General features: G+C 43.0%; 1 protein-coding gene across 3 annotated transcripts in view; it reads right to left on the bottom strand.

Annotated features, from left to right (window-relative positions):
- Positions 1-20,304, bottom strand: part of CRISPLD2 (cysteine rich secretory protein LCCL domain containing 2) — a 41,245-nt gene extending 20,941 nt beyond the window's left edge. Inside the window, exons 1-7 of one of the 3 annotated variants that reach the window (XM_048816583.2) lie at positions 19,687-20,304; positions 19,073-19,120; positions 12,629-12,943; positions 6,794-6,912; positions 4,840-4,972; positions 3,877-3,992; positions 1,214-1,314 (exon numbers count right to left, since the gene is read on the bottom strand). In XM_048816583.2, coding sequence (XP_048672540.1) covers positions 1,214-1,314; positions 3,877-3,992; positions 4,840-4,972; positions 6,794-6,912; positions 12,629-12,862 — 703 coding nt within the window. In that variant the 5' untranslated portion in view covers positions 12,863-12,943; positions 19,073-19,120; positions 19,687-20,304. Of the gene's footprint in view, positions 1-1,213; positions 1,315-3,876; positions 3,993-4,839; positions 4,973-6,793; positions 6,913-12,628; positions 12,944-19,072; positions 19,659-19,686 lie in introns of those variants that run through there. The other 2 variants (XM_048816581.2, XM_048816580.2) reach the window with 2 other exon arrangements.
- Positions 20,305-25,424: the final 5,120 nt, after the last annotated feature.

The raw sequence follows: 25,424 nt of genomic DNA, 5'->3' as shown, positions 1-25,424 counted from the left end.
CTCCTTACTGTGCTGCAAAGTTAATGTTCTTGTGCCCTCTGAGGATAGGTCTACACTGCAGGTAGATGCCCGCGGCTGGCCTGTGCCAGCTGACCCAGGCTTGTGGGGCTTGGGCTCTGGGGGGCTGTTTCACTGCAGTGCCAACTTCCGAGCCCAGGTTCTAGGAGGTGGGATGGTCCCAAAGTTTGGGCTACAGCCCAAGCCCGGAAGTCTACACCCCAATGAAACAGCCCCACAGCCCGAGCCCTGCAAGCTGCGGGTTTTTAACTGCAGTGTAGACATACCCCAAAGTCCATAGTTAGGGGAAAAAAGGCTCCAAAGTGGTGCTGGTTAAATCCACTTCCCTTCACTTGTCCTAGCTGAAACCTCACTTTGCTTACATCCCCAGCAATGGAGAGGGGAATGATACCAACAAACCGACGACTGATCTCGCAGAGGAATTTCTCCCCTCCAGCCAGTGGTCTCATTCCATTCTCTCTTTTCTCTTCCATATGGAAATACATTGCATACCTACACTGTGTTTGCTTCCTCATTGCTCAATCAATTTAGGTGCTCAGGCTACTAAAAATCAAGCACCTAAATTGATTTTGGCCCAAAATCTTTGCTTTGAACAAGTCTCCAGTGAGTTGGTCTGCATCTATGAAAACAGGCTCACTCCTTCACAGAGGAAAAGGCTTATGTAGGTAAAGAAAGAAGATACCATCAACACATAACTCCAGTGCATTCTCTATTTTAAATGATATGAGCAATTTCACTGATGGTTTCAGAATTAATAATTGTTTTCATTTACTAAACAGAGCACCATTTATAGAACAAACCAAATGAGGGTGGTGTTGCTTGTACCTACAAAACACACAAGCCTAAATTCACTGGGCCAAACTGATCTGTGTTACACCAGGGTAACACAGAGAAACTTCCTTGAACTAATGGAGTTGCTCTGGATTTATACCAGTGCCTACAAGTCAAATTTGATCTCTAGGTTTTAGTTACTTGGCATTTCTGCTTCAGACATTCTCATATAGTACTTGCTTCACCTTATTCTGTATGTTTCAGAGTTAACGGTGGGGAATTAAAAGCACACAAATCTGTAACCGCTTTTCCAGAGACATTTCTTTTCCAGTTTCTCCATATCACACAGCAAGGACCTAGGTGAGATCATTTGCATTTCCCCATGATGCATTGAGCTGAGAGAAATAGCTTATTGATCACCTACCTTTGTAACAGAGGTTGTTTTGGCAGCTTCCTCCATAGCTAGGTGGGCATTCAGAGCAGGGCCTGCCATTTTTATAAGGAGCTTCTCCAATCCAGTTCCCTCTGAAAAAAGCATGTGAGAAATGTTTTTCTGTTAAATAGCTTCTATACCACACTCACAATTCCATTACTTCGCTTTCAGGCCCTGTGCCCGAGTCCTGCAGCCCTGAGCCTCAAGGCACTGAGGAATTGTGGAAAAAGAATGTTTCCACTGTAATTCTATGTTGCTCGATTGCTGTAAATATGGGAAAGGACTGCCAGTCTCTGATCTTTCCATGAACATACAACCTGCAGCGTTCTCACGATCACTGAGCAAACTAAGTAAACGCAGCACGGTACAGTAGTTTCCCTTCTGCTTCACAACTGGTTAGTCAGAGACTGGTATTTGCCTTGAGCTCTCTCATGTGTGTTCATCGCGGTCATCAGAGCCACAAGTCTACCACCATTTCTTTGCTCTCCAGATCATTCCAGCAGCTACACAGGCCAGCCTGGAACGCAGCTCATCTCCATTTAAAAGCTGTTCCATTTTCCAACCTGGAACTGCGTCCAAACAGAAAAACGCAGGGCTTAGCCTGAGACATCAGAAATACTAGTCATGGTGGATTCCAGAGTAGCAGCCGTGTTAGTCTGTATCCACAAAAAGAACAGGAGGACTTGTGGCACCTTAGAGACTAACAAATTTATTAGAGCATAAGCTTTCATGGGCTACAGCCCACTTCATCGGATGCATAGACTGGAACATAGACTAAGAAGATATATACACACACACACACAGAGAGAGAGAGAGAGAGAAGGTGGAAGTTGCCATACAAACTGTAAGACGCTAATTAATTAAGATGAGCTATTATCAGCAGGAGAAAAAAACTTTGTAGTGATAATCAAGATGGCCCATTTAGACAGTTGACAAGAAGGTGTGAGGATACTTAACATGGGGAAATAGATTCAATATGTGTAATGACCCAGCCACTCCCAGTCTCTATTCAAACCCAAGTTAATGGTATCTAGTTTGCATATTAATTCAAGCTCAGCAGTTTCTCGCTGGAGTCTGTTTTTGAAGCTTTTCTGTTGCAAAATTGCCACCCTTAAGTCTTTTACTGAGTGGCCAGAGAGGTTGAAGTGTTCTCCTACCGGTTTTTGAATGTTATGATTCCTGATGTCAGATTTGTGTCCATTTATTCTTTTGTGTAGAGACTGTCCAGTTTGGCCAATGTACATGGCAGAGGGGCGTTGCTGGCACATGATGGCATATATCACATTGGTAGATCTGCAGGTGAACGAGCCCGATGGCGTGGCTAATGTGATTAGGTCTTATGATGGTGTCACTTGAATAAATATGTGGATGAGTTGGCATCGGGCTTTGTTGCAAGGATAGGTTCCTGGGTTAGTGTTTTTGTTGTGTGGTGTGTGCTGATGTCTCTAGACAACTTGTCTGGGAACATTTATCCTTGCACCCCATTTTCTAATGACTCAAAACCCCCTCAGTTTTGCCTCTGACACCACAGCAGCATTCTCCACTGTTGTGGTAATCACTACAGACTGACTGAATGTTCGGCAGCTGTCTCACATAAACTTGAAAGGGTTGCCACTGCAAGCCTGTTACTTTCAGACAAAGGCTTCATCTCATTTCATTTCTAAAAGGCCTGTTTCAGAAGAGTGCATGCATGTATATATATTATAATATTACATTAAACTTTTACATTAAAATCCTACATAGATACTGCATTCATTCAGCATGCAAGCAGAAACTCCAGAAGAGCCTTATATTTGAGTATTTGTCCATTCAGCAGTCCTGAACTGACGATATGCAAAGCAGTTCAACCTTCTCCTGAGAGGACACACATGGTACAATCCTGCATGACAACGAGTTTCCTCAAATTGCACTCCATTTCGTAGGAGCTAAAGGTGCTCAGTATCTCATGGGCAGGGAGGGCTTATTGTTGGATGATAAACCCATAAGATTCCCAACAGTTTTCACCACCACAAACTGTGACGACTGTGTTCCCCCCGCCTTAACGCTCAGCAGAACTCAATGGCATCTGCAATCAGAGTGCCTTCATGTATATATTGACTTCTTTCTCCAGATCTTTCAGTGTTGTGTTGCCTTTCTATAACTGTATTCTAAACAGTGGCAGCTTTGATATTTGTGTCTTTTGCTGCACAGGGCAGATTTCTAAGGCCTACCAATTAAATATGAAACAATATTAACATCAATATCAATTTGCAGTCCTTTTCAGAAGCTGGCTCTGTGACCCAGGCCAAATCCCTTACTCAAATCTTACCACAGATGCATTCATTCGAAGATTTTAAATGCAACTTCCACTTCTAGAAGACGCCCAACCCAGGACTGGCTCAATCCTGAACGCTTGAGTTATGTAACTGTAAGCTCTCTGGGGCAGAGATTGTCACTTGCTACTTGTCTGTGTAGCACTTAGCACAACGGGGCCCCAACTTTGTTGGCATTTATGTATTACCATAATTTAAATGTTTAAAAAACTATAACCACCCACACCTGATTGAAATCTCTGCACCAGATTCTATATTTGTTAAGCAACTCACAGCATGCAGTTTTAAGAGTTGCGGGAGGTAGGAAGGGAGGGGGGAAGAAACCTATTGTGTCTTCCTTACTTGGGAGAATAGTTGCAGACCAGGTAGACGGCATTCTCCCAGATTTCTCCCCAAACACTCATTTGTTTGCAGACGTTTACAGCACAGCCAACCTTGGTTGTTGTGGCCCAAACGATCTGAAAGCATAACACAGGCATTTTAAAAAACAGAATGCCGCAAAAGGCACATTCATTCAAGTTTCCTGAGTATATTTTCATAATGACTAGCATTTATATCTCCTCCCACCCCCACAGACAGGCTGGGATACAACTTTTATAATAAATTACGCTGACGCCACTATACTTAATGCATATTCAGCCGAGGTTTCTCCCTTCTTCCTTATTTGTATTTCCTCACCCTACTAATGTTGTATACTATAGATTAGTATATTAATTATCTTAATTTATTATCATATACGTCAATACATTGCCATGGCACTCTTGTGGTCAGACATCTGCAGAGGTTCTATCCAAAAGCTGGTGTTAGCTCACGTTCCTGTGGCTGGCTGGTGTCGTTATGGACAAAATTCCCCCAACACACACTATTTCCAGTTCCCCGAAATGTAGGAGGTGACCGTTAGGTCGTTTATCTGTGCCAAAGAGCATAAGGCTTGAGGCCTGTGAAAACGGCTGAAGCCAACGTCATACAGGATGCAGGCCTGTGGGTGCCTTGCATTACTGCTGAATAAAATGAATGCTAATGTAATGCCAACAGACCCTGGTCGTTGGTGGGCGGGATCGAACCTGAAACCTCCAGGGCTAAATACATAAGCCTCTACTGCATGAGCTAAAAGCCATGCAGCTGTTAGCTAAGGCTGTAGAGCAAACGCAATCTCTCTAAGTGGTCTCGGTGGGTGGGACTAGATGGGACAGAACACCGCACCCATGAGGCGTGTGGGTTACACTAGCTCTATGGGCTACGCGGGGTATGAGGGAACGCACCAAGTTCAGACACAAGACTCCATGTTTCCTTCCTCTTCCTTACCTGGGTATAGTGTGTGCACATTGCTCCAGAGCATCTTTCTGGACACCAAGGGTCACATTCGTGGGGATATGGGTAAGTATAATCTTTAACTTCGTCGTACCAAGATTGGACATGGAAGGCTGGAGAACGATACCTGAAAGACCAAAGATACGTGATGAGCTGGATCGCTAACTAGAATTGTGAGTTTTCAACCCAACCTCAGCACGCCCGGGTCCCCTTTTGTTAATATGAAATTCCCAATAATTCGGTACAGGATAATTGTAAAGTGAGTTCACAGTGCAACATGGTGTCATCTTGGTACGGACCTGCGACTTTAACAAATGGAGGGACCAGAGGAAATTGTAGAAAAAGCCACCATCATATTTTGACCAATGACAAATCTCTGGTGTTTTACACACAGGCAGGTATTAGGGACTGTTTCTTTAAAATCCATGACCCAATAGGAGATTCTGTAGTATTTATAGGTTTAACTTTCTCTTCAAAAGCCGTTGACCTGAAACGTCCCCTTGGCTTTTCCACTCAGTTACAAAAGACTTCTAGTTTGGCAGAAGGCTGTATTTTGAAAGTAAACATCAGCTAGAGGTTGCCAAACATATTAAACAGAAAGTCATGTACCTATTTTACCACTAGACAATTCGTTACATCTGGAAGTACACTCTTATCCTCAGCAGCCGGGCAGCAGGCACATGCAGTATGTGGTTTGGGCATGCAGTGCACTTGTAAATGCTGTTTGTGGCACAGTTGTGCTGTGATCCGTGCTTCTGGAGTTGGAACGTGAATGTCAGCATAATCATCTAGACAGACACTCATACACACAGTGCATGCTGCATAGGATGGGCCCAGGTAGCCTTTCACCAACTGTAACTAGCAGTACATCAAGTTGAGATGTAGCAATCCACCCAGGATGTAAATGAGCAGATGACTAGAATCACAGATGTCACTATCAAGGATACTTTGCACTTCCATCGTAATCTTTGTCTGATTACCTCAACATGCTTTAAAACCATTAATGAATTCTGTGTCACAGTATGTCATGCGGTAGGTACTATTGGCCCCATTTTACAGATGAGGAAACTGAGGCAGAGGGTTTATGGACCCAATCTTTCATACACTGAAATCAATGGCAGTTTTCTCACTGATTTCAATGGGAGCAAGATTGGGACCTACAGTACATGATTAGCCCAAGGTCACTCAGGAAGTCTGTAGTGGAGCCAAGGTTAGAACTACAACAAAGAAACAGATTGCCATTTGATGCATCTCCTCAGTGGAAAGCACCAGCAGGGTTCTTCTCACCAGGAGCTGGCAAAGCAATCCCTGTGGATGCAGAAACACCATTTCCAAAGCTCCAGGGTTTTTTCCAGGGAGTATAAAACAAACTGTTTGCTCACCTAGAATTACATGGCCATCTGCAAGCAAATACAAAGTGGTTGCAGTAAAGATAAAGTGGGAAGTGAAAAGGAAATGTGGTGCAACGCACTTAGAGGATTTTTAACAGTGTTCAGACCTAGTGGGAGTGGCCAAAAATGGTTCCTGAGAAACTTCTTTTCTGAATAAGAGAGAGCAAAGCTGCATGAAACAGGGGACTTGGGGGTCAGGGTCCTAGATTCTGATGCCAACTCTACCACTAAGACTCTGTGTGACCTTGAGCAAGTCCCTTCACCTCTCTGTGCCTCTAAGGCAAACCCACCACACAGTGAGGCTTAGTTAACATTTCCTAAACATATTGGGAACTGCTGGCTAAAGGCCCAATAGATGGTATTGCTGTATCTGTTTCACAGAAGCAACAAGAAAACATTAAGCGCTCTCCCTTCCCCAGCTCCTTTTTTCCAGCTAGTCAAGTTCTTTTTACTAAATATTGACAAGACAAACCTCCCAAACTGCCGAACAGGGCGAGACCCACAATGTCACTGTCGACAGATATGATACATTAGACACTCAGCGTTCCATCTCTTACCTGCCCCAGTGAACAGCCAAATTCTGACCAATGGACATAATGAGGCTGGCAGGTCCATGATCCCAGATGCACTCATGGGCCCAAGCCTCAGCAGATCTTTCCAGCTCATCATCCCAGGTCTGCGTGAGAATCAAAGGAACAGATCCGTTGACAAATACTCTCAGTGTGAAAACGTCTTACATTAGACTTAGGTCAAGCCTACGCTACACAGCTCTGGCCGCACGCAGGCTACGTGTAGCTACGTACCGCAGTGAAAAGAAATGATGTGTATGATGTGTAGCTACACGTATCCATGAAAGACTCCAGCAGTGGGACGCTACATTGCTAAAAACAGCAGTGTAGACGGGGAGGCATCGCTCGGATGAGTAGAGAGCCATGTAGGATATGTACTCGGGTACATACCCACCGCCTTCAGGTGTGTCTTTACTTGCCCCAGCCATGCCTCATGGTCTGCACTGCTATGTATACCCTCGTTGGGGGGCTACCCATGTCCGTATTCTCTATGCTGCTCAAAGAAGCATGCAGCATAGACATACCTTAAGAACCAAGAGACGGGACCAGCAGAACCTATGAGAGTTAAGACTTAGATGTGGTCCCCAGCCCAGCCTTTCAGACCTAGTATTATGCAATGCAACGGGGCCCTGACCTGGGAGTGAATTCCCCATTTAATAAAATGGAAATGCATGGATCCAGCACAAAATAGTCCCACTTTTCAACGTCTGGCATTGCATTTCTTGGGAGATACCGCATATGATCATGTCTAGTTCTGAGCTCCTGATTCTTCGGTGAAATGGCGCGGATGTGGGATGAGTGTCCAAACTTAACGTCCGCGTATTCCTCTTAACTACCCTTTTGCGTGCAACTTCAATGTGGAGTGTGTTGTTCTTGGAGCTGATTGCAGTCTATCATGAACAAATCTGGAGACTTTTCTGAAAGGTGGATTTTTGAACATAGTAGATAGTGGTGTGTCGATGAACTGCAATGCGTTTTTGTGTTTAATTATTGATAGCCCTACTGACCACAAAGGTACTGATGGGAAATTTTATTGGGATTGAAATGTTGCTGCATGTGTCCATAAATAAAATAAAGCATAGGATCCAGAGGCAGAAAGGACCTAGTAGTTCACACCTAGTCCACCCAGGCCAACATAAGATTGTTCCCTGTTGAACATTTACCATGTTTTGGACTGCACAGGCTATGAATGAAAACGTTACTTTTTCCCTAATGTACCAGGAAGAAGATGGAAGGATCTTCTATCTTCACCAAGACAGGCAGCCACTGGGCCCAAACCTGTGAGGTGCTTTGCTCCCACAACTCTTGCAAAGGTCTATGGAAGCTGAGGGCACTCAGGATCCAGCAGATACACAACTATGATGGCATATGAGCAACTGAACATTTAGGGGCAGAGTCTGGCAGTTACACTGAGGGCCATGCAGGGTCACACAATGCTGAGCATGAGAGAAATGCAATGTCTCCTGGAGCTTACCTCACATACAGAGGGAGTATGACCACTATGCGCTCCCTATTCCAGCCATCCAGCTCCACTGGCCAATGAGGAGCGAGTAGGGGGCCATGGCCCTGGTAATCCCTGCCCCTTTTTGGGTGACTTGTTGACTCAGAGAAGAGACTACAACTATGGTTGGCCTTTGTACATGGACAAAAGTCTCCTTGTGGTCTGCCACTTTGTGCACCATATAAACACCAGCCATTATCTGACTCTCTTCAAATCCAGTCTAAAGCCACGGAAGCGCTCACAAGATCCTAATGTTCCTAGTATTTCAGAGCTTTCCACCAGAGCCCTCCAAAGTGCAGCCTCAAAGGCAGTTGCTTTCCAAGACTCCTAATTTAATGCAGAGACCATATGACATGAGCAATAGACTACTACACGGAAATTGACATGAACATATGTGCTACATCTTCCACTGGTGTCTATGGATAAAACAAACCAATACAGGCAAGAGACACTCAATGACAGACTGGGAATGAGCTAGGGATTTGTGTGTGGATTCGCGCTTGATTAGGAGATGCTTGGTTCTGCCGGCATCCCATTACAAAACCACGTTATTTAAATTAGAGCTTCCATTTGCTTCTCTTTCAACATATGAATGCCTTCAGGACACTGGAATGATTCCATATGCAATAAATATATCAGCAAAATAGATTTCAGACTGTCCTCTGCTCTCTGAAGACCCCTTAATGCCAAATACTCAAATCAATATCTAAAATCAACATTAAAGCCGGAACTGCAGTAACCACCTACGCTCACTTTGACTAATTTAAATTCACTCTTTGGCAATCTGGAAGCGCCTGAGTCTAGCAATTTGCAGGGCAAGATGCAAGTCACATTAATTCAGGGGTTCTCAAACTGGTAGTCGGGACCCCTAAGGGGGTCACATGGTTATTACACGGGTAGTTGCGAGCTGTCAGCCTCCACACCAAACCCCGCTTTGCCTCCAGCATTTATAATGGTGTTAAATACATAAAAAAGTGTTTTTAATTTATAAGTGGGGTCGCACTCAGAGGCTCGCTATGTGAAAGGGGTCACCAGTACAAAAGTTTGAGAACCACTGCATTAATTGATTTCAAGTGTCAGCTTAAATTGTTGGGTTTTTTTCTTGTGTTCAGATTGACTGTAACCTAAGTGCCATAGCAATAGGTAGCTGTAACCCAGAGAAAGTAAATACATATCGTATATTGGCGAATGTGACTGCCCGAGTCTTCACTGTGGTGGATAATCTCCAGGAAACGATTTAAAACGTGCTGGCGGTGAACATGATTCAAAATGGTTTCGTACACGTTTTACTTCTGGAGACTTGGGATAGTTTTTGAATGAAGTTAAGGACATAATTATGTACACAAAACACATGCATAGTTTACACTAACAATAGGAGCATGCACAATTAGGCATGCATGTGCTCACCTGTCCGGTTGGTAAATGTGACACTCGGGTTGGAACGCTATTTTAAGCTCACACAAGTAATTGGCTAATCTCAACCAACTCCACTGCCGTGTCAGGACTGGCACTCTACTCTCATGAGTGGCGTGGAACTGGAAAAGCAGATATTCTACAAGGTGGATTGAGGTGCGTTGGCAGAACCTTGGACCAGCTTGCTTGTACCGCCAAGTAATATGATCCCCTCCACATCCATGATTAGTAATTTCACTACTTTTAATCACGTAGAGGAAGGACAGGTTAACTCCACATGCAAGGGAACCAAGATACTTTCCTTCTAGGAATATGTGTAGCCCATCAATCATTTGTAGCCTGTTAATTTGTTGGAAAAATCCATTGAGAACTGACAGACAATACACAAGTCATCCAGCCCCTCTGGGCAAGGTAAGGTTTTTGATGTTCATTGCTTCTGACTAAGCCAACCTAAAGGTCACTGGTCTCTTAGAAGTTGCTGCTTATTTTTCAAGGTTTATTATCAACATGGAGCTTGTTTTGTTTTGGCCGTAAGCCATCACCATTACTACTGTTCTATAATAAAAACATACAGTGAAAGTCTATGTACTAAAGTTGCAAGGTGGTTAGGGTAATTTTATTTCTGGCCAGCTTCATCTGGAAGAATGTACACTGTTCACATCTGGCCTAGAACAAAGCCTGCCAAAAGGGAGCCATGGAACTCATTTTCCATTAACACTGAATACCACTGCTAACCTTGAACTCCATTACCCTAACACAGTCAAGCAAAACAGCTTGCATTGCACTAGGTTACGGCTTTATTGAATTTCTATTCTCTCTCCACTCTACTGTTACCCCACCCTCAGACATTTTTTCCCTTTGCTTGAATCATTCTCTTGCTTCAGTTAGATGTATAACTGCTCTCAGACAATAAAGGGAATATGTTGTTCAGCATACATGTATGTTATTGAACTGGCTACATCATTTAGTTTTGGTATATGTTGGATAATAAGAGATAATGACACAGCAGATTAATATCTCCATTTCCTGGAAAACATTAGCTCTCTGTGCAGCTTTAGGTCATAGAATCATAGACTATCAGGGTTGGAAGGGACCTCAGGAGGTCATCTAGTCCAACCCCCTGCTCAAAGCAGGACCAATCCCCAATTTTTGCCCCAGAGCCCTAAATGGCCCCCTCAAGGATTGAACTCACAACCCTGGGTTTAGCAGGCCAATACTCAAACCTCTGAGAAGTGTTCTGTTAAAACAAAGGATTAAAGTTAACTTAGCATTCAGAATGCGTGCAAGGATTCCCGAGGAATATTAGGTAAACATGAACACATGAAAGGCTGATTATAGTCTTTCCAAGAAGCACCAATTTATACCCAGCTTCTTTCTTCACAGCATACAAGGCTCTTTCATTTGTATAAAGTCTCCCATAAAACCACTAGAAAAGCACACTGAGCTAAGACAAACATAAAACAGTAACCATCCTGGACGAGTAAATAGAAGTCAGCCAGTGAATACTACACAGTTGAAGCACTTTTAAATCCCCAAAGCCAATGAAAATACATTTGGCTTTCTTGCATTGCTTTGTGTTTACTTTCTTGGAATCAATCAAGCCACATCTTCCCTTGCAGTATCTTACAGGCAGCCCGCAGAATATCGCCGTCTTCTGAACAACAGTGATACAGTAAAACAATTCTTAGGAGGGACTGTAACTCTCTCTCACTGACAAAGCAGCAATGACTAATAGCAAGGAACCTGGCACTCTGAAGGCTTATCTAAAGAGCTGATGCAATATTACATCTGTCTTTACTTCTACCTCTTCTCCCTTACTCTTCCTCGCTGTTCTCTTAAGACAGAGTTTTACATTTATGGCATCCAGTTAAATGGCAAAAGGTATTATTAATAAAAGATGCCTTTTATATCACATAAATCCTTTCTGTACACGGTCTCCATTACCAGCTCACTGAATCAATCCAGAGACCGACAGACTGTCAAATTGGTGCTATTTTTGCAGTAACAATATTTGCAGGAGAGATAAATGCACAAAAATTATTACCCTCTGTCGTTCTCTGATTCCACAATATTTTGAAGACACCCCAGAAATAGCCTGTATAGAAAGCTCTATGGTGAAAATGTAGTCATCTTAATTGCTGCTGCTGGTAAAGACACATGTAACACTTAGACTTTTCAAGGGCTCTCTCTGAAGTGAGAGTACACATTGACCAAGATTGTATTTTGGTTCCTTGAGCTCAGGGGGAAAAAAACCATCAAATACCACCAATCCCTCTACCACTGACCTCAGTGGGAGTCTTTCTAAAGATTTTAACAGATTGGGCCTATATTGCAGATGGAGAAATCCTGATCCTCCCAAGGTGCTGAGCATCTTCAACTCCCACTGAAGTCAATGAGAATTGGCGGTGTTAGCATATCACCAGAGGCACTGGGACATAACTGCGGCAATCCAAAGAACCGCAGGCAAAGGCGTGATTCCTGTAGGTGAGTAAATGCTTCTCAGAGATGGCTGGTGTGGCTTCTCTGTGCAGACAGTGGCATCCCACAATGCCAGAGTCTTAATCGGCTGAAGCTTCAACAGGGAGAATGGAGATTAAATGTTAGGGAAAATGGGGTACTTTGATGACATTTAGGTATGGAATAAGCTGCTAAGGGAGGTTGTGGAATTGCCATCAATGGAGGCATTCAGGGCTAGACTAGACAGTATTGAGGATATTTTATGAATAATGAAATCAGTCCTGAAACTATGCAATGGGATGGACTAGCTGACCCACTAATGGACCCTTCAAACAAAAACAATTCAGTGGCATAAGATGGCACCAGGAAACCACTAGCAGAATTTGTTACCGTCCTCTGGCCAGAAAAACTGCAGTGGTCACACAAATTTCAGTACCGGTAGTTGAACTCACCATATATTCCATGTTGGAGGCTGAAGGATAGACTTCACCTCTCAGCTTGTTATGAAGCATCAAAATCTCCTCTTTGTCTGACCTTGGAATGGCTCTCTTGGCTCTGGAGTGATATCTGCTCAAAATGCTCTCGAACTGCGTGCCATTGGGCAAGAAAAAGCCTTGCGCTTCGTGCATCAAAACCAGTAAACATCCAAGAGGGAGGAACAAAGACAGGGCAGGACTCATGGTCATTCTCTACTCAATGGAAGTCGAGATGAAGAAGATGGAAGCACTCTGGTTTTCTCAAAGGCAGCTCTACTGCTCCGTACAGATCTGAAATTCAGGCGGGAAACAAACAGTCACTTAACCTACCACTAAAGAAGATCGACATCCCATAGAATTTCCAAAGAGGCAAGAGGCCTTGGATTCTGGTTTTTGCACAATAAAGGAGCGATGTAAATTTGAAAGTTAAATGAATTATTTTCACTCCTACACAGCAGTGATGAACCTCAATGTTTACCACGTCACAGATAGGATGCTCTGTCCTATTTCCTTCTTAAATTAGGCATTATCTAGATCTCATGCTGAATACTCTCTTTTTCCACATCTATCCTCTTCCACATACCATTACTCAATTTGCACATACAATCATTGGGGTTATATGAACTAATTAGATATGCCGTTGCACATGAATTTTGCAAGGCCAATCTTTTTGCCTGCACCTACTTCCAGCATGCCCACCCTGGAGGGAAGAGAGAGTTGCACCAATGTTATGTGCTCATAACCTCTTTGCAGCCCATTCCACATGCAGAATCTAGAGGGACCCAATGTAGCTCCAAAAATGGGTGGGACTGTGTGGGGGCGGAGCATTGCCCGGACAGCCATGGAACGCCCATAAAGGCAGATGGGGAAAATTGAATTTTCCTTTGGAGTATATATAGATTCCCTTTGAGCTGTAATTTGTATCCATCAGGGTGAATCAATCCCCAGGCCCTTAAACCATCACATAATCCAAGCTGTGCCTTTTCACATATGCAGGGTGAGCAATGACACATTATTTATTCCAAGTATCGTCCTTAAAGGAGGAGAACAGATCCTAACAAAAGGGAAAGCAAACTTCCCCAGCAGCCAAGTCACAGAGGTCAGACATGAACTACAGCTATTTCAGAGGCCTCCGCCTGCCAATAGACTCAGGCAGAGCCAGCTGCCAGCTCCCAGAATCTCTGTATGTTTATGTGAAAATGTCATCGTAATATCAAAGCAATCAAAATTCCTGTCTGCAAGTGACGCACTGGGGTGTTCTCACTGACGCTGTTACTGCACTTAGCTGGAGACAGATGTGCAGCCAGTTATATGAATTATTACAGATTAGGAGAGGAGCCGGAGTAGATTTCCCTTCCTCCTCTTGAACAGGAACCACTTCTGCACTGCTCGGTTGCCATGAGTCAGCCTGCCTTTAATGGGGAGGGTTAACCAGAGAGGAATGGCTGGCCCTAAATTTAAATGTGCTGACTTGATGATGGTTTGAATTTCCAGCCTTAATCATCCATGTCCTCAATTGCAAGGCCCCCTCTCTGTCCCTTCCTTCAGACGCACCTGTAATCTTCAAGCAAATTCTCCACCCTGATTCTCCTCATTAATAGTCCACACTTACTCCCTCACCTGAGGGCCATTTATCTGGGCTTATATAGATCCTATGCTGTCTCTTACTAGAGGTTTGTCCAGTTTGCTGTGATCTCAAGTGGGACCGGTAATAGCTACCATCATAGGAATAATACGTAATAGGGTTTAAACATTCACACTGCACATCCAACAGTGGAACTATCCAGTCCCCTCTTCATAAAACCAAAGTGGTGAATAAAGGACTTCCAGTGTTATTCCATGAGGCTTGCAATCTGGGAACCACCATGCCAACGGGAACAACTGTATGTCAGGGCAGCTCTACAAAGAGGGAATATTCCAAGAGATGAGTCTTTCCCTCGTCAAAACTATCCCTAATGCTGTCATTTTAAACAGCCTTTTGTGTGATAGCAGTTAGAGCCCCTTCCTGAATAGGCCCCCAAATATTTTCTTTAAGTGACGGTTCTGCAGATTTTACTGTTTAAATTTACAGCATAGCAAATTACCGCTACATCTTCCCCCACTGGGTGTTCTGAAGCAGGGGCATTCATGGCTTGATAGCGTTAAATGTGTTTGGAAGAGGTGGTTCATTTTCTTTCTTGCAGAGTGTTATGTCTTTAAGGGGACAGCAGAACTGCTTTTAATGGTGGAAAAACATAAATCAGAGCATGCTCTATATTTAAATCTAGAAATATTTTGCTTCCAATCTAATGGAAATGCAGCCAGGTGTCAACAACAGCCTTTTAGGCAGGGGTACAGATCCAGCACGCAATTATTTTGATGAGGACAATGCTCAGAATGCAAAACGTAAAGGGTTTAATTTTATGAGGTGCTGAGCTCCCAAGACTCCAGTTGAAGTCAAGGGGAGCGTCAACCCCCTAAAAATCGAGCCCAGGGCCTATGTTGTCCCAGCATGTGTCTAGCGCAATGTAGCCCAAATCCCTGACTGAGTCTTCTAGGTGCTACTGTGGCACAAACAAACAACCAACCACTAATACTTTTTCCTAAGCAAAGTGTTAAGCAGTTGAGCTGGGCTTTGCTAAAGCAATGGCGATCACGATAATGCCATGCAAAGAAAATGTCTTAATTACTTCACTAGAATACTTCCTTGCTTTATAGAGGCAGTGTAACATGCAAGCGTCATCCCCATTCAGTGTTTCATTGGTTAAATAGAGGTTGAATTAGGCCAGTAAGATCCTTAAAGGCACACAATTTCCATTTTTTTAAAAGATAAATATTGTTTTAACCTCGTTCTCTTCTCGGCATTGTTTGCTGGCACAAACCCCTCCATAAATGAAGCCTAACTGGCTAGGTGGGAAATGAGCTGTTACTTTTGTAGACCATCTGGCCCAAGTCAGGGAACAATTCCTACTTTCAGATACTTCCCTAAGAGGTTTTAAATAAAGATGATCTGCCGTGGCTATTTATTATGAGGAATTTTAAATGCAGCCTGCTTCTTAGGGTATGGTGGAGAGAAGCAGACAGCTGGCTAAGCTATACCTACTGACCTAGATTTACTCCCTTTTCTAACCAGGGGCTCCGTCCGCCACACAGTGCAGGTACAAGAAATTGTAACTTGAGAATCAGCTGAATCATCTGACAGCCCAGAGACATACCAAACTTGTTACTACTCGATGAAGTCAACATGTCAAGTCCTCAACAGACCCTTGGCTACTTTGCTCAAGCCCTTTCAGCTGCTAATCAACACAGTGTAACAGATGGTGCATTATTCTCTGAGTCCTCTCCTCTGCTTGTGAATTAACAGCATGATCCCTTCTCCCCAACTGGGCTGCCTTGAAACCTAGTTTTAATGTTCGTGGACTAAGTATTCAGTCCCTGCTTCAAGTACTTGACTTTCAGGTAGGGGGGAAGTATCATTTCCAGCACTCTGTGCTTTTAGACCAGACAAATCACCCATTGCATCCTCTGTGAATGTGCATCCATAGGATCACTGATTTCAATTAGAAATCAAGGAGAGGTTTGACATTAATTTCAATGGGGCTAGAACTTGGCCCAAAGACATTCAGTTGCACCAGTTTCCCAGGTGAAGGGAATTATCTGAACAAATAACTCTCCAGCATACCAAAGAGGGTATGGAACGATGAGTGAAATGGAGGGAGTGCCAGTGGGTGGGGGGGGGGGAAATAAACATGCCAGTATAGTAGGTAGTTACCCTATTTATAAGATGGCAAGGGTCCATCTTGTCTAGTAGCCTTTCACTGACAGCGACCAGATCACTGGCATCCCAATGGTGGAAACTCTTTGGACGCACGTGGTGTGCGAGTTGGAAGTTTGATAGCTTCCTCAACCACTGTCTCAGCTGACTAAACTTTGCTTTATTCAGGGGACGGGGAGAAAGCATTTCTATGACCTCTTTTCAAGCGCATCAGGCTCATGGTATCGATGCCATGGTAACATCTGGGACTGATCAGAAACCAGTGAATCGGCAGAAACTGCCTCCAGAACGTTCAGACGTGAAGGCATCTCACCGGCCAAATATACAGGAACTCCTCACTTAACGTTGTCCTGGTTAAGGTTGTTTTGTTGCTGATCTATTAGGGAACACGCTCGTTGAAAGTTGTGCCATGCTCCCTTATCACGTCCTTTGGCAGCCACCTGCTTTGTCCACTGTTTGCAGGATTCTCTGGAAGAGCAGCCCTTTCTTGTGGGGATTAGAACCAGGGGGGCCAGCAGCCCCCCTACCCCATCGGCTCCCCTAAATTCCCTGTAAGGTATGTGGCTCAGCAGCTGCTCAGCAGCAGTTCAGGTGGCCACGCAGCTCCTGCCCTGCCCTCTGCCTTGGAGCTTCTCCCTGGAGCTCCCTGCTTGCTGGGGGAAGGGGAGAAGAAGGGTGCTGATATCAGGATGTCCCCCTGCTCCATACCCCCTCTCCACAAAGAGGAGGAGGGGGACAGGGCTCGGGGACAGAAAGGAGGGAGCTTGCTGGAAGCTGTTGCTTCTTGTCTGAACTGGCTGATCTGCTTAAAAGGGCAACATACTTGAAGTGCGGTCAGCAGAATTAAAGGGGTAATGCACCTCTCTCTCTCTCTCACTCCAGCACTTTGGAAAGTCAGCACTTGTGCAGCCGTCCATGTGCCGTCAGGAGGAGGGAGTGGTGCACTCCAGCTGGATCACGTGGGCTTATTACCATGTCAGTTTTTGCAGGGAAGTGTTTGCAGTGACTGCCCTGCATCTATTGTGTTTCCTCCCTCCTGCCTCAGTCCACGCTGCCTTGTAGAGTGTGAGGCTACATTAACAACAGTGTGTTAACCCTTGAGGGCTCAGCCAAGTGCTAGTTCATCATTTAGCAGCAAGGCATTCCCTGGGAAATATCCCACCCTCTTACTCCATCACCTCAACCAAGCTTCGCAATCATTCATTGCTGTGGACAGTATTAAATTGTTTAAAGCTTATACTATATATGTATACAATGTCTTTTCTCTGGTGAAAAAAAATTTCCCTGGAACCTAACCCCCCCCCCCCATTTACATTAATTCTTATGGGGAAATTGGATTCGCTTAACATCATTTCGCATAAAGTGGCATTTTTCAGGAACATAGTTACAATGTTAAGCAAGGAGTTACTGTATTTCAACTGGGGACAAAGGAAGAAGTATTTTCTGAGATCTGAAGAGGTCATATTTAAATGGGCTTTGAAAAGACCGTTGACAAAAAGTTACTTCCTAGACTAATGGATAGCTTGTGATCTCAGACAGTAGAAGCACGGGTAACCTCTAGAAGCTGCCATGCAAAACTCCCTACTCAACCCACAGGCAAACAGACAAAGTCAGCCTCAGTGTGGTGTCCTCACCAGACCTTAAAATGCTTTATTGTTATTGATCTCTAAAATGCCCCCTAGTTAAATATTAAAATGGTTGGATTATTCTCCTGATTATACATGCTATTACTGCAAATATTTGCAGCGCCACGGGATACTATACACAGAGAAGGCAGAGGAAATGGGCAAATGCAAGAGTTAACATAGGATGCCAGCAACAACTCAAAACCAGCAAAGCAGAGCCCGTGGTGGATCAGATTTTCACTCACATACATAAACTCAAGATTCAAGCACTATGCCCACTGTATATTTTGTGTATGCAGCCTTGTCTTTTTAGCCAACATGCACATATTTGAGGCTTTACAATGTTGTTGGGTTTTTCTACAAACATAATCCCAGCAGAATATTCAGAGTGAAATTACAAATGCTGTGACTTAGAACACGTTGTCATCTTTACCGCCTAAAACTGTAAAATCTATGTTTTCAAGGTCGAGGTAAAATGTCTGGATCTACCATCATCCACTCTAGTGTAATACAAGAGGGTGAGTTTCTACCTAAAGCCATTCTAAAAGTTGTTTTTTTAAACTGTTAACAGAAGTTACCTCGTTCTACTAGTATTTGAAGGTTTAGTCACAGACCCAGTTTAGATTCATAGATAAATATATATTTAGATAAATATAACTTATATTTAATAGTTTATATAAATAGTTTATAAAAGTTTAAGAAACACTCAGTAGATGTTTTAATAAATGGTCAGTCAATTATTAGAGGTTATAGCATCCAACAGGTCTATTGGTTGATTACAATTATCAATGACACTTTCCACTTATGTGCTTAGAACGTCTATAACCCTAGTAATGCTATTTATGTAACATCTATTACTTTGTTAACCTCTTATGAACCATTTATAAATGGAACTTTACTATTAAAGTGCAATTTGGCATCACACGCAATCTTTTGGAGACGTTATTAAACGTCTACATCTGTAACACTGAGATTTTTGTTACACACAACAAAAGGTTTAAAACAAGTGTCAAAAATCTGGTGTTAAAATTTAACACTTACCTCTCAAAATCTGCAAGTCCACCAGAAGCCAAAACTCCTCAAAACCTGCTTGTGGAAAATAAATTATATATTTTAAATATGAAAACAGGGAGGGAGGGAGGGAAGTGACAACTGTCCCTAGGTGCAATGAATGCTAAGGTCTCAGCACAGCTGGTAGTGATGAATGCTGTTCTCACAGAACTTCGCCACCAATATTTATACTCTCCAGGGTTATGATCATTTCTTGGCCCTCTATGACCTTGGCAACTGCTCTTTATTTTCTGAGAAAAGGAAAAAATAGAGGGGTGTCATCAAATCTCTCAGGGCAGCCGGGAGATACCATCTAGCCCAAGAAAACTGAGAATCGCCCTACCAAATGGAGTAATATAACAGAGAGAGAGAGAAAGAAAAAAAAACTGGGGGCGGGGGGAGGAGACAGAGACGGGGAGAGGAGGGACCAATAATTAAAACCAAATGATAATTTACAAGTTTTCCATGAAACCAGCTACACGGATGGGGCCAGAGAGACAGGGCTCTGGACTCAGATTTAATTCACCAGTGAAATCCAAAGAGATCACTTAGCTGCAGCCCTTGAAGTAAAAAAGAGCCCAAAAACAAAACCCCAAACCACTAACTCGTAATTTTCCAAGGATCAGTCGAGTCGAAGCTGCGGCTCCGCCTGCTCCGAAGTTTCTGGCTGCGAAGGAGAGATGGGAAATGCGATCCCCAGCTAAGCAAGAGCCTCCTGCCCGCAGCAGAAAAGGATGGGGGGGGGGGGGGAGAGAAATCAAAGGAAAGGCTTTAACTGCAAAACAAACCAATTTAGATTCAAAGGCAGGGAGGAAAGGGGGGGGGGGTGCAGCGTAAAGCCCTGCAACCAAACTGCCTTAGGAACCAAGCCAAACGAGAGACCGGCGAGGTGACAGCGTGTGCTTGGGAGGAAGGAGAGGTGGGGAACCGCTGCAAGAAGGAAAATCGCAATTCAATGGCTGCAAACGTCAGTTCATCTCCCAAGGCTTTGCTGTCACTTTGCAAAGCTTTCTTCTCTCCCCTCGCCATGCCGCTCGTCCGCGTGCTGAGAGGGACGCCAGGGGGCGCTGCTCCGCGGTTGCCGAGAAGCCATCGCCCGTCTGAACCTGACTCCTGGCGGGCGGGGCGGGTCAGCGTTCAGGGCAGGGGCGAGCGGAGCCGGACCGCGCTTGCAGACTGCAGCCGGGATGTTCCCGAATCGCCTGTGTACTTAGCTCCGCAGAGAGGCGCTGCCAGTCCCGGCTCCCTTTCATTAAAAGCAGAAGAAACAACAAAATAACTGTGACTGATGGCTAAGAAGCCACCCTGTGGATTTTAGAGCAACGCATTGATTCCAACAGGGTTTTGGTGGCTGTCAAAGGGAGTGCTTTGGGCAGAAGAGAATTTGAATGTAAAAGGCTAGGGAAATAAACCAGTGAAACGAATACTCTACAATCCATTGGTTGAATGAGAATCCCTTAGTTACTCTGTCTAGGGGCATTCAAGAAAGATGGAGGCAGAAATGTTGGTATGTGTACACACAAATACACACACGAGAAACCACCAAGGTCTTTTTAAAACAGTCTGGATCATTTTCTCTTTTAAACTGCTGCCCAATGTCTTTCCAACAGTCAATAGCTTATCCCATCAATCCTTGTCTGAAGACTGCGACTCTCAGGGTATTCTTCAAAGAAGGATATATTTAAAACACAGCAAAGCTTGCAAATCAAAAATAGATTTATCTTACTTGATTTACAGATTATTAGAAACACCATCTTCATTAAATAAGAAACAAGGCCCGCTCTATCCAGTACAGTGGGCAATTTACCAGTGGGGGGAACCCCCTCTCTCAAATGTTGACCCCTATAGATGTCTTTGCTTAATCACTCTTGGCTTTTCACCATTTTTCAGAGCTAAGCTTTTTTTGAGAAGTGATATCTTGTTTTCAGAATCCAATCTGTCTGGATATCTGTTCTCCTTACAGAAATCCCCTAGCATGGCGTCCAGTCTGCACGGCTTTTTAAATAATTAGATCCACTGGCAAGTATTATCAATATCTTTCTTTAGAACAACATGAGTGCAAAACACCTAGTCTCCTTAAGAACAATCTAAGATGAAGATCACAATATATCTACAATATTATCCACTCTGTCAGGTCAATCCTTTTCTATTTGTATTTGGATGACATTTTGGTTTATTTTAAAGGAGTTCCACATGTGAAACAATGGCATATGGCCCGTTATCTGTAGCCCACAGCTCTACCTTGCTTATAGAAATTCAGTGGAATTTGGATATGTTAGCCTTAGCCCAAAATGAGTTGATGCTCTGATGCTGCGATGAACAGGACACTAGACAGACTGGAGTGGCAGATAGATAGCCGTAGTTACTTTGAAGTCATAGATAGGACTGTATTTTTCTTGAATTAATTTTCTTGCTCCACAGTTTCTTCCAGGACTGATGGTTTTGCTAAATTCACAGACTAACCTTTTTTCCACCAACTCAACAGCATTAGGCCCATTGACCTCTTTTTAGTTCTCCCCTCCAATGGCAATCACTGAGAATCATCCAAATCCAGAGACATGACAAGGCTCCAGTTCCCAAGACAGTCTGAGCACTAGTCTAAGTGGTACAAACCACACACTGCTCTGGCGCAGTGAATCATCTGCCTCTTAAAGATGCTGCATTAGTATTACCAGAAAGTCGATTAATTCATTTAACCACCATATACAAATTTCAAATAATTTCCAGATCCGGGGGGAATTTGTGATTTTGTAATTCCCACACATTCCTGCTGTGAATTAACCCTTTCCAGTGAGTCAGTCTGAACAGAATTACCCATCTCCCTATTCTTGATGCTTTAAGGCAGTGATTCTCAAACTTTTATACTGGTGACCCCTTCCACATAGCAAGCCTCTAAGTCTGACCCCCCTTATAAATTAAAAACACTTAAATATATTTAACACCATTATAAATGCTGGAAGCAAAGCGGGGTTTGGGGTTGAGGCTGACAGCTCGTGACCCCCCACATAGCCACCTCACGACCCCCAGTTTGAGAACCCCTGCTTTAAGGGATGTATTCCTTTGATATGTACAATGAGCTCCATCACTCAAGCCCAGACACTGTATCCAGTTGTATTATGGACTAGGATGAGTCCGCTAAACTTCTCATCACTTGTGAGCTAGGGCTCATTTCAATTGAAGTATGAAGAGGTGGAACATTATGTTGTCTACATATTTTTACTACTTATCTCCACTGGGATTCTGTTGGATATTTTTGAGCTATACAAATTCAGTGGATGAAATTTGTCCCTGCTGTAAGCTCACTGAAGTCAATGGACTTAAATACATGAATTTGGTCCACTTTGTGTTTCCATGGAACTGGAACATGATAATACGTTTATTGTGAAGGATCAAAGAGAAGGCAGTTGCCTAGATTGCATCATGTTCTGCAAGTATTTTCTCAAGAGTCCAAAATATGCAAGTCTCTTTCATGGCTACTGTTAAACGACTAAAATAGGCTGGATTTCCATAATGTGGACAGATATTCAAACATATCTGATTCTGAAAACAAACATGCCAGAAACAAGACTCTTCCTATCTGATGCAAATCTTGATTACTTTGTCCCATATGCTGTTGCTAAGCCTTGACTCACTTCAGAGTAATAGGTAATTGTTGTGACCGTGGGAGGAGTTGGAAGCTACATGTTTTAGACAAAACCAACACTTCACATTACGTTTAAATTATCATTTTGTCTTCATTCAGCTGTTTCAAGTCCTACATTCAGTCAATGCCAAAACAAATCAGAAGTTACTTTTAACCATTCACTTCATAGTTATTATGGTCTTGATTATAACTTCTCTGGTTCATATGTGGGAAAAGCCACATAAATGGACTGAATTTATAAGAAAAACCTTTTTATGTAACAGCCAACAAACAGAAACAAAGACAGATTTCAGTTATTTCACTATTTAACATGCAGACTGCATGCCTTGATTTTAGACAAACAGAATCACACTCCATTTCTAATCCAAATATATGCTCACGTAAGAGGCACATGTTAGTGTACCGAGACAGGTTATTGATTCAAGTCAGTCCATTTCTGTTATGACAGTGTGGCTAGGGACCCCAATCAGAAAATCAAGACCCCTTTGTGCTAAGTGCCATACAAACAAAGACAATTCCTTCCTCATCAAGCTTATAATTTCTGGGCCACAATATATGTATTAAGCATTCTCAAACATAAATGGAGGTCCCAATATACTCTCCCCCTCTTCTGATCAATTTGGAAGACAGTGATCATGAGCAGAAATAGCATGGGGGATGCTTCTAAATCAGCGTAATCCCCTCTGGACTAACCTGCAAGAAAGCCTATTTTTGTGAATTTCCATTGCAAGTTTGCAGATGCAAGAAATTGGTAGAAGCTTCCCCGACTCTCTCTCTTTAGAGATTTTGCCCAAAGAAGGAAAAAAAGTTAATTATAAATTTGCTCTGATATAAACCACCATAATCTCCTTCTGCTGTCACCAATATCATAAAGCTAACAAAATAAAATGCACAATTACCCATAGATCTCTCTGCAACATATAATGCAAATAATTTTTTAAAAAGCGAGTTTCTATTGAAAATGAAAATAAGTGCTTAAGATTTCTTATGGCAAGAAGTTTGTGAGACCAGCTATTGTTTTCCAACAGTTAAGTGGATTAGAAATTTTCTGCAGTAGTTTAGAACTTTAGTAATAAATCGTTCAGTGTGTGTACCACTGCACTCTACTGGATAGACTCAGACCTTCACCGCTGTAAACCATGGGCCATATACTGCTTACTCGATAGACTCAGACCTACACCACTGTAAACCATGGGCCGTATACTACTAACAGTTGTTAGTAGTATACGGCCCATTGTCTCCAGAGGTATGCAATTTTGGAGCAGGAAGTTCTGTTCCAATAGTCTCCATGACATTCCAAATGGCCATGGTGTGTGAAGTCCTAGGTTGCAACAGTTTAATGAATGACACAGTGAAATGAACACAACCCAAATCCATTTAAAACTGCAGATGTTTGGCAACTGGAATAGGATTAGCCCACTTGGCTACAACTTCAGAGCTAGCACCCCTGCTCTTGAGAAGGGTGTCAAGGGATTTTTAATGGCCAGGAGTGGTTAAGGTCAGGCTTGGTGTTTTTGTTTTGTTTTTTTAAAATAGGAATGATCACTGCTTTAGCAACACAATGTTCTTATTACCATGCTGAGGCATTGGTCAGGACAGATTCACATGGCCAACTCATCAGAACTACTTCAGCATCCTGGATTTCCCATGGTAGCCTCCCATTAGAGAAATGAAAAGGCCCAAACAAACCATGCTTAGCAAGAGTCTGAAGAGCATGAGCTATAGGGTAAGGCAGAATCCATTCAAAATTGCTCTATATGAATATTTCTCTTAGGTCAATAAAAATCATTACCAGTAGTTTTCCATCAGTGATTTAAAAGGTTTTGCACAAATGGATTTACAATTGACAAATTACAAATTCAAGAGCAAATCTTGGAAACCAGCAGAAGGTTCTTTCAGTGAATTAACTAGGATGGAGGGGAAAGTATTTCCATTTGTTTCTGGTTTTCGAACTACAGGCTAATACCTGTGTACCCAAAGCAATATACTACTCACTGACTTTCTGCAGTTTCCATGGTACAAATCCCTTCCAACAATAAAAACATAAAATATTCACTATTGGTATTAGCTGTATGGATTAAAGAGAGAGTCACTTAACCTCTGCCCCTCTATCTGCAAATTGGGAGAGAACAGTAATGACAGACAGCAAAAGACCAGTCTGGAACTAAATTCATGAAAGACTACCCTTGGATGGATGGCCCTATAGGAGAGTGAAATATTGTAATTAAAGCACAACCAAGATGCTGCCCAAAGACTGTCTGAAATAAAAAGACTTTCAAACATGCTTCATAAAAGGACTAATTCTGTGGTTTTCCATGGTGCTCCTCCAGTACCTTAAAAATCCTGGGCTGAGGCATAATGATATATAGGTAGCCAGCCTATGGGGGTGGCTAAGTATTTCACAAAGCAATGATACAATGAAATGCTATGTCAACTGTTATGAAAACACATACTTATCACATAGCACTTATCTGAACTGTTCTTGATTTTCTTTAATCAATACTCTGATATGCTGGACTTTTTGACTAATTCACTAGGGGTGGAATTTTCCAAATGTGACAGTCTCCTGAAAAATCCCACCTTCCGTTTGTAGGTCACTATGGCTCTTCTGAAAAATCACCCCCGAGACAGCCTGTTTCAGTATGAACTTCTGGCATGCTCTGGTTGCTATACTTAGAGCAAGATTTTTCAAGTATAGGA

The sequence above is a fragment of the Caretta caretta genome, chromosome 12 (assembly GCF_965140235.1).
Source record: "Caretta caretta isolate rCarCar2 chromosome 12, rCarCar1.hap1, whole genome shotgun sequence".
Classification (NCBI taxonomy): domain Eukaryota; kingdom Metazoa; phylum Chordata; order Testudines; family Cheloniidae; genus Caretta; species Caretta caretta.
This window is presented reverse-complemented; position numbering and strand designations above follow the sequence as displayed.